Source organism: Micropterus salmoides, unplaced genomic scaffold, assembly GCF_014851395.1.
Source record: "Micropterus salmoides isolate LMB-PRFRI ecotype aquatic unplaced genomic scaffold, ASM1485139v1 Ms_hic_scaffold_20, whole genome shotgun sequence".
NCBI classification, from domain to species: domain Eukaryota; kingdom Metazoa; phylum Chordata; class Actinopteri; order Centrarchiformes; family Centrarchidae; genus Micropterus; species Micropterus salmoides.
In genome coordinates, this window is record NW_024041151.1 from 25,624,228 (window position 1) to 25,634,220 (window position 9,993).

The window sequence follows — 9,993 nt, forward strand, 5'->3', positions numbered from 1 at the left end:
TTATGTCTCATTGTATTAGATAAAACTGAAGTTATTGTTCTGGGGCCCAGGCACCTCCATGACGCATTATCTTACAGATATAGTTTCCCTGGAACGCATCGCCCTGGCCTCCAGCACCACTGTGAGGAATCTTGGAGTTATCTTTGATCAGGACATGTCGTTTAAGTGTCACATTAAGCAAATTTCAAGGACCGCCTTTTTTCACCTACGTAATATTGCAAAAATCAGGACCATCCTGTCTAAAAATGATACAGAAAAACTAGTCCATGCATTTGTAACTTCTAGGCTGGATTACTGCAATTCCTTATTATCAGGCTGCTTGAAAAAGTCCATTAAGACTCTTCAGCTGATCCAGAATGCTGCAGCACGTGTTCTGACAGGAACCAGGAAAAGAGATCATATTTCTCCTGTCTTAGCTTCTCTGCATTGGCTTCCTGTAAAATGCAGAATAGAATTTAAAATCATTCTTCTTACCTACAAAGCTCTTAATGGTCAGGCACCATCTTATCTTAAAGAGCTCATAGTACCTTACTACCCCACCAGAGCACTGCACTCCCAGAATGCAGGGTTACTTGTGGTTCCTAGAGTCTCCAAAAGTAGACTAGGAGCCAGAGCGTTCAGCTATCAAGCTCCTCTCCTGTGGAACCAGGTTCCAGTTTGGGTTCAGGAGGCAGACACCATCTCCACATTTAAGACTAGGCTTAAGACTTTCCTCTTTGATAAAGCTTATAGTTAGGGCTGGCTCAGGTAAATCCTGAACCATCCCTTAGTTATGCTGCTATAGGCAGACTGCCGGGGGATTTCCCATGATGCACTGAGCTCCTCTCTCCTCTTCTTTCTCTCCCTCTGTATGCAACCTTATCCCATTAATGCATGTTACTAACTCGACTTCTTCCCTTTCCCGTAGTCTTGTGCTTTCTTGTCCCTCTCCTCTCTCCTCCTATCACTTCCTGCAGGTTTTCTGGCTCTGGAGCTGTGGAGTCTGGATCTGTGGTTGCGGGTCACCTGCTGCCCCCGTGTTCCTGCTCGACACCCTCTGCTACAATTATTGTTACTAGTCCTGTTGTTATTATTGTTATTATAATCATTAACATTACGATTATTATCATTAACACTACTATAAATATCTGTACCATTTTTTATTCAGTCTATAGCAACATCACCTTTACTGTCTGTACATCTGTGTGTGTATATTGTGTAGGCTGCCTCCCTCCCCTCTCTCTCTCCTTCCATCCCTCTCTCTCTGTCTCTCTATCCCTCTCTTGCCCTCTCTTTTAACCCCAACCGGTCGAGGCAGATGGCCGCCCACCCTGAGCCATGGTTCTGCTCGAGGTTTCTGCCTCTTAAAAGGAAGTTTTTCCTTGCCTCTGTCGCGTAGTGCTTGCTATTGGTGGGAACTGTTGGGTTTCTGTAAATATCATCACAGAGTATGGTCTAGACCTGCTCTTTTATGAAAAGCGCTCTGAGATAACTATTGTTGTAAATTGGCGCTATATAAATAAAACTGAATTGAATTGAATTGTATTTTGTGATACAAAGCAACATAATAGGTGTGTACATCTTGTCTTAATTAGATCTTTTATAAACATGTTGGTTTCATTACTCTCACAATTTAAAAATGGTCTCTCAACTATGCAAGACACCTGAAGCTTAATTAGTGTTGCCAAATAAGCGAGGGTGTAGATTTTTGTTTAGTGTTTACACAAGGATACACACCACCCACTTTGTTTTCAGATTTCCTGTCTTACATCATATAATACTGCAAATGTGGAAACAAAGACCGAAGGAGACAGAAGGGAGTAGCAGAGCTGAAACATGAAGAGGTGCTTGTGTTAGAAAAAAGATTTGCTGGAACTACTAAATTACTATTTAAGTAAGTAAATAGTTGTTGGGCGTGAAAATGGTACATTTATAATATAAAATTCAGAAAGATGTTACTGTATATTTTGAGTCCAACATTTTTAAATCATCAAAGTAAACAAAGATAAATCAGCAGATTAAAAGTGTATTGTGTGAATATGTATGTAAAGAGTAGATGAACTGCCATAATAAAATTTCAAACAGCATCTCTGTTCATGTGTAAAATGTGCCCTACTTCCTCTTCAGTGACATGAAATATAAACAAAAGTGGGACCTTCTGTAACCAAAAAGAGGAGCAGAATATAAAATTACAGATTGGTGAAACAGAGGACTCGCTTGTTAGGTAATGTACGTCTACATAGAGCCTAAGAATGAGCTCATTCATGCATCGTGTTTGCCGAACAAAACCTAAAGCGATGCAAGTGTATGTTACGTACAATTTGTTTAGCTGCAAACAACAGTGTGAATTTGTTCATCACACCAAACACCAAAAACATCTAGTAATGAAGCTGGAGAGATTCAGATGAGTTGAATTATAAAGCTAAGTAGCTAAATTTGAATTAGAGATTTTTCAGGGTAAAAACACAACTCCTGTAGAACAGGACGTTTTACTTGTTTTAAAATGTTTTAATGATAATTACGCCTTTTTACAACTGGGGTCTTATTTTCCTATTTTGGCCATCGCTCCTCCAACATTGTACTCACCAAAGTGACTACTTGGATCAGAGTTTACAGACTGACTTTCTGGTTAAACCTTGACCTACCATCCCTCTTTTGTTGTCCACACACAGTTTTCCTGTGCAATATGGGATTATTACTGACATTTGGGTGTGCTCACTTTCAGTTTTACCTCCAAATAAAGTGGTTTAGATAATCTGGATAAACTGTTCGCTGTTTACAACCGCTGTTTACAACCTGTCAGTTTGTTGCCCCATTTGATTTTGCTGTAGCGATGTTGCTGTTTTGCCAGATATCAAGAATCACTTTGGTGAGTATAATGTTATCGATATAATGATGGCCAAGCCTATAGAAATAAGACCCAAGTTGTAATATAATCGAGCATAGCGTTACTTCAAGCAGGCAACAAAGTTTGCTGCTGCTCTCTCTGCCTCGGGCTTTCCATGTATGCACATGGATGGGCAGGGATGTGTGCTCTCCCTGCAGTCTGGCTTTATACATAGGCATGTGGAAGGGCCTCATATCCTTCTTTGTTTGCATAGTTTGTCTGTTTTCGTTCTATCCATTGAGCAGGTTTTAACCTCTCTTACATAACTGACACAATGCACTTGCCTCTCTGTGAAGCAGCTGTGACTGCTTTCCTCCTCCTCCTTCTATCTCAAAGCGGACGCTGTTGAAGAGAGCGACGGCGTACTGCTTCTCATACACGTCACTGAACTCTTTCATCACATCTCTGGTCCGAGCTGCAGGAGGACACACAGACAGACGCACAAGATCAGGGAAAATCAATACTACACAAACATATTACAGTTTTTATATACAGCTCCAGTAGAGCAAACAAATCCATCTCAAGTCTTAGTACTTAGTATTCAAGTACTTTTAATATGAATGATGTTTCAAAAAGGTAAACGCATATAAGATTTTCTACACAGTCCTGAAGTGAATAGAAAGCTTAAATTATATGGGAAAATGTTTAGTTTGGTTTGAACAACACAAGTCAGTAGAGAACTCCAATTAATTTCCAACAAGCAGACTTGACAAAATCTTACAGCATGGCTGACTTCCCCATGACTCTCTGAGGTATCCGAGTATTGCAATTAAAATGTCTTGTTAAACATTAGCTGAGTGTCGATGGGGAGCTGCTATTCTCCTGTGAAGACATACTGTCTTAAATTAAGTCTCACCGTGTCAGAGAGGCCACAACCTTCACTGCGTCTATCAGGTCTTTATGAAAAGTGCCATCTGATAAAATTTAAAGCGGGCCTTTCAGAAAGAACACACAGTGACTCTTGTGCAGCACTCAACAAAGAGAAGCCTGACTCGTGTTATCGGCAGAGTTAACTTCATGGCTTATCATCATGGCTGTCTGGCATGACTCTTTCATTGGTAAAACTTTTGGGATGGAAATCTTCTGCATAGTTAAAATACAACTCCAGTCAAAAGTAGTTTGAATGTAATTACAGTTTGGAAAATAAGTATATGAGTATATTCTATGTTTTACTTCTGAGCCTCAGAATGATTTTTATTATAAATCTTAAATCCTTGTGTGTTTTGTAGACTGTTTGTCAGTCAAAAGAAGTAGTTTAAGGATGTCATCTTTTTTTGTGACAAGTTCCTTTCACTATTTTCAGACATTATATAGACCAAATGGATAATGACAATTATGATTAGTTGCAGCCCTTGTTTAGAGCTAAAGCTAAAGCTAAAGTATAAAGTCTCGCTATGGGTGTCAGTTAAGTTGAATCAATGTTTTCCTGTATTGCATAGATGGCTTTCCACAGCTTGACTCAGCATTTCTTTTCCACCACTCTCTGCAAGCAGCGTCCTAACAAATAGTCCAAGGACCTGCTGGTGGAGACCCGGGCTTTTCCCACGTTCCAGTGCTGGAAAAAGTGTCAGTTTGCGAACCGATCAGTGTGTTTGGCTCAGTCAGCAGCAGACAGTGTTGACTATGATCTGTTTATGGAAGGAACGACACAGGAAGGAGGGAGCCGGTCTGCACTGGGAAAGCAGGAAGGAAAGAGCTGACAGGACAGGATAGACAGGGAGAGAATGTGGAGGAGACATGGTACAGGGACACACAAACTTACACAAAAAACAGTGTCATACCGGGAGGAGTTGTGTGGACAGATTGGAGGAAATATGAAGGAAAGTTGTGCGACAACTGAAAGAGAAACTCCTACTAAGTGCACTTAGAAGGGCTGGCTATCGAACTTGATACTTCATTGTACCGACAAAAATGTGTCCTTAGCATCGAGTGCCGTAAACTGTCAGGTGCTGAAAGTTGGCTTTGAATGTCTAGTCAGACATGTCTTGTTTGTTTACTCTTAATCAGATTCATTTAAATCAAAATGTCTGGCAATTTAACTTTTTGACTATTTTATATAAAAATATTTTACGTCAGCAACATCTAACACTTGAAGTTTAGCTTTTGTTAAATGAAAAATGTTAGCAATGTTCAAAGTAAGGTATCAAAAAAGTATTGTTTTAGGATTGGTAAAAAAAACTCAGATGTCATATCTGCACTAGTATCAAAAAGCCCTACTGTTTAAGAATATATTATCATCCATTCTGGTTCAGTCATAAAAAAAGTTTTACTAAGGGACATACAGTAAGTATGAGTATTAGATAGCTCTTGCTAAATCTCGAATAGGTTACCTACCACCTACCTCAATATCAAGATTTCTAATACTAGCTTAAGCCAAAAGACTAAATCTGTATGTTTTGGCTTTAATTCATTATTGTGTCTATGTTGTGCTTTCTGCATGATGGTTGCTTCATTTTTTGGATAATTTATGTGATTCAATGTATGTTTTTTTTATGTTATCTTGTTTGCACAAGATACGGATCTCTACTGTGCAAGATAATATGCAATATCTAGTGCTCACAAGATAAAAAAGTATCATCTTTCAAGACTTGGAGAGCTCCGTATCTGTTTGATTTCTGACTTCAAATAATTTGTCACTTCTTTTTACTGCAGATTTCAACAACACTGTTCAGTGTAAATTTCCCCAAGATACGTGCTGGCTGCGAGGGCTTCCATTCCAAACATGCAGTGAGTCTTTACTTTCCACCGGTTGATTAGCTTTGCCAAAGTCAGCAGGCTGGATAGCTATACAAGGACAGCCTTTTGGACACTTGGAAAGTGGAATTTGGGAACAAAGACCACATCATGAATCACACACTCAATCCTCTGTTTCAACCTGTGTAGGCATGCCAAGTTCTGTTATATCCTTCCATCCACTTCGTCGCTTGTTTGCTATTTCTTGTTGCTCTCTTGTCATACAAGAACCATAGAGACATCAGACACCCCATCAAGGAGACGGTGCCCCCTATGACCCCAGCTATTAACACAATCCCAGATTCATGCCATCATCATCATCAACCCTTGTTTCATCCTTCCACTGTTGATTCCATGTTCTGAATAGACTAGCATGAGTATCACAGAAGTCCAATGACAAAACGCCACTCAGGTTCACATCGGGCAGGCCATTCCTCTCAATCGCCTGCCTCCAGAGTCCCCAGACAACATACTTGGGTGCCCAAGTATGTTGCCAGCACCCACAGAGGGGGTCATCTGGGCGAAAGGTAAAGACAGGGACGTAGGTGTGCTGACCCCTGGCATCACAAACTGGTTCTAGGGACAGTACCAGCTAGGTGCACTGGGTCTGGAACCAAACTCCCTGATAGGGACTGGACTCCTTTTCAGGCGTTGCCCAAGGTGAGCGGCAAATTGAAGGGCAACGGGTGAGTGTTGTTCCCCCAAGTGTTGTTCCCCCAAGTCGCTAAGTGGAAGGCTCTGATTGTTGTTTGTGCCTACCGTATGCACCAAACAGTTTGGAGTATCCGGCCTTAAAGTCTCTGGGTGGAGCCCTCTAAAGGAAAGGATCTTTATATTACAATAAACAAATCGCAGACAAAACTAGATTGATTTATCGCCCAGCTCTACCATAAACATAAACAACTACGGCAGGAATTCTTTGACAGCATGCAAACATCCAAGTCACACGAGATAACTTCATGTTGTTTAAGCAACCAAAATGATCAATATTACCTTTATAATACGACAAGTTCAAATTCTTACCTTAGAATAAGAACAGAGAACACTGGGAGCATGTTTCAGCTTTTTTTTTTTAAAGAAAGACCAATGAAACAAACCCTCAATGAGGAAACCCACTGAGTTGAGAAAAGATGCTAGCCAGCAGAAGGAGATGGACTCTTTTTGGGGTTATGGTGGTTTCACTTGAGTACTGTATATCCCTGTAGTTCAATAGTACTTCTAGCAAGCAGTGTCCCACAAACTGCACAGCACCTCACAGGAACACTGAGATCCCTTTGTATTGAAGCAGCTGTGTGGAGTGTGTCAGAAAGTAGTCTACCCAGAAACATTATTTGTTATTATTAGCCAATAAAATGCATGATTGAAATATGAGCTGTTGACATAAGCTGGTGGCTCATGTTGTCTGCATCGTTCACTCGCTGCTGTTTCATTAAGTCTCGTTCTGTGACACATATTTGAGAAAGAACTGCAAAATCTTCATTATGGCTGAATTGACCATCATGAGCCTGTAGACAAACAAGCACATAACCTCGTCTCCCTAAAGCGTAAAAGCAATAATGGATGCATGAACATGAACTGTGTGTGTGTGTGTGTGTGTGTGTGTATGTTTCATGTTCTTATATCTCAGTGGGGACTTGAGTCACCATGGGGACAAATATTAAGGTCCCCAGGGGTAGGGACTGCTTTTTGAGGGTTAAGAAGTGTTTTTACGGTCCCTATTGAACTGCAGTGAATATTTTACAGTCCACAAAAGTTGCACTTCCATGCGGACCTAGCATCACGTCATTTCTTACACAGTACGTCAACAAAGCATGCGAGAAGAGAGCACTTCTGTTTACATTCCTGGACCATGGCAGACCGCAGTAGCAGTTTCTCACGCTCAGGTGCAAAACATTCACCTTTTATACTGGAGATAAACAAATGATGTCTACAAATTATGCCAATATATATTTTGCTAAGATAAGAGTCCCCAGAGACACCCCTACAGAAACTCCTTTCTCTTTAGCCATGAAGGGGAGCGTGGATGAATGTCACTCAGCAGTGACAAACTTTGTGGTGGAGGGGTTGGAATCAGAGCCAAGATAAGAACCGGATTCGATAAGTAGAATTGAAATCAGAGTCTGAATCAATAAAGCGACACCTAACCCTAGCTAGGGAATGCATTATGTCAATGAGATGTCCCCACAAGATAAAAAGCTGAAACAAACATGTGTGTGGGCATATTGCATCAGTGTGGTGTGGGCTCATGAGGGAGGAGATCATTTAGTGAGAATGTGCTTGGGAAGCAAGGATGAAGAAATCACCTGGTTGGGAGTTAAACACTCCAAACAAGACTCCCACGGCAGAAATGTTGAGTAGTCTTCACTCACTCACTCACTCAAGTGCACACCCACTCCAAAGACAGAACTAGACAAAGGAGATATTTTTGAAAGGTACACTAATGTTTAAAGTTTGAAGGGCATGAAATTTTTTTTTGCTTTTCATGTGTATATGTTTTTGCATACATGCTTCGAAGACAGCAAAAGATCTATATGTAGAGGCGACACAGAGGGAGGGTGTGTGAGAGCCAGACAGCAGTTTCAGCTATTTATCTTGCGACATGTTTGTACCTGCTTTACTTGTGCACCTTCACTCATTCTCTTCTCCTCTCCCTCCTCGGTTTGTTTTCCACAACCAGCGGAAAATATTTCAGTATTTTAGGTAATCTACCTGAAAGCGGTTGTATGTATTCCAGAGGTTGATGTTTTTCATAGATTTGACAACCATGACACCTTTTGTCGTGAACAATACTTGTGACATTTTGACATCTGAACCAGCTTGTAAGGGGACTTTCTGAGATAAGATTATTTTGTCACACATCTTTTTCCCTAGGTAAAGAATATTCCTTTCATGTTTGTTTACAGCTTCTTTTCAGCTCATTGAGAATCTGACAGGCTGCATATTCTACATATAGTCAGGATTTTGTAAATAATGAGTATGAAAAAATGGCCGTCACAACCCAAGGGGACGTCTTCAATTTTCTTGTTTTGTCTGACCAACAGTCCGAGACTCAAAGACGGCAACTTGTTCTGTCTAGTTCACAAAAAACAGCAACAACAAACAGAGTGTCTGGACCTCGAGCACATAATCTTTGGTTTCCAGTGCGTGTGTTTTTTTTCATGCAAGCATGCCCGCCAGCATACGCACACAAACACAATTACAGTCCTGAAGGAACATCCTAACTGGGGCTAAAATGACTCTGAAACAACAGTTTCTGCAAAGCACAAGTCTGGAGGAACTCAAGCAAGTCTTCTCCCTTTTCCTGAATTCCTTTTAGGCCTTGGGTGCATTGCTAAACGACTTCTTATTGTTTCAAGAAAGCATCTACAGATTCATGGCAGTGTTTCAGCCTCTGCACTGTTCCTCTGCTCCTGCGCCTTGTTGAAATTATCACACAGACCTTCACAGTGCACAGTGGGAGTCTGGAGCAATCTGAGACTTAAATAGCAGTCAGTCCCGAACTTATACAAACACGCTCCCCTTTGGGAAACCTACTTATTATCCCCTGAGAAATAGGCCTGCAGCAGAGATGAGATTCAGGGAAACTCTTCAAGTAGAGCGGGGCAACAATGCACTGCAATGAATGAGAAGCCTTATCCTAGAATAAAATTAGAAATTTGGGGACTTGTTGGTATATATAGCCAAAAAAAAAAAAAAAGCTGTGTGTCTGCACATGTCAGAGTTCAATGTAATATATTGTAACACAATGTACATTATTAAGGAATTTTGTGAGAAATACACTTTTTAAAATCTTGAAAACCAAGTAATGTATTCTGTAATAGTGGTGTAACGACAATATTACCCCTACTGGAGGCTACAAGAGCTCAAAGGGGTTGTTACAAACTTTAATTGACATTACTGTGCTGGTTTGGATATGAATAAAATAACTTTTCAGGTCGACATTCATCCTTACACTACAGCTCGGGCTCTCCTCTCTTACCTGTGATCATCTCCCGCCTGTTCTCATCCAGGTGAGAGGAAACCACGTCCCCCATGGTTACACGACAGCCTCACAGGTCCTGCAAGAATCCGAGGCGTTTACAGGTTTTACTCAAAGGGGAAGCAGGGTTTGGTGGTGTTTCCAGCAGTCTCAAATATCCGAGCAGAGCCGCAAGGAAAATGCTTCACTTTCCCCACTGAGAGGCGCACGGCTCCGGCGCAGCGGCGTGTCTCCACGGTACAGACGAGGAGGACTGACGGGAGAAAACAACTCCCCGCCGGTGAGGAGCAGGAGGTTCACAGTGGGAGGACACACCCTCTGGGAGTCATCTGGTCCAACGTGTTCAGTCGGCACTGCCAAGGGTGTGGCCAGATCCAGGAGCAAAATGGAACATGTTGAATATTCACTGTGTAGC

At 41.3% G+C, this 9,993-nt stretch overlaps 1 protein-coding gene across 1 annotated transcript in view; it reads right to left on the reverse strand.

The window, feature by feature from the left end:
• niban2a (niban apoptosis regulator 2a) overlaps positions 1-9,863 on the reverse strand; it is a 31,657-nt gene extending 21,794 nt beyond the window's left edge. The window contains exons 1-2 of the mRNA XM_038733778.1: positions 9,579-9,863; positions 3,151-3,281 (exon numbers count right to left, since the gene is read on the reverse strand). Coding sequence (XP_038589706.1) covers positions 3,151-3,281; positions 9,579-9,633 — 186 coding nt within the window. The 5' untranslated portion in view covers positions 9,634-9,863. The remainder of the gene's footprint in view (positions 1-3,150; positions 3,282-9,578) is intronic.
• Between the last annotated feature and the right edge of the window lie 130 nt (positions 9,864-9,993).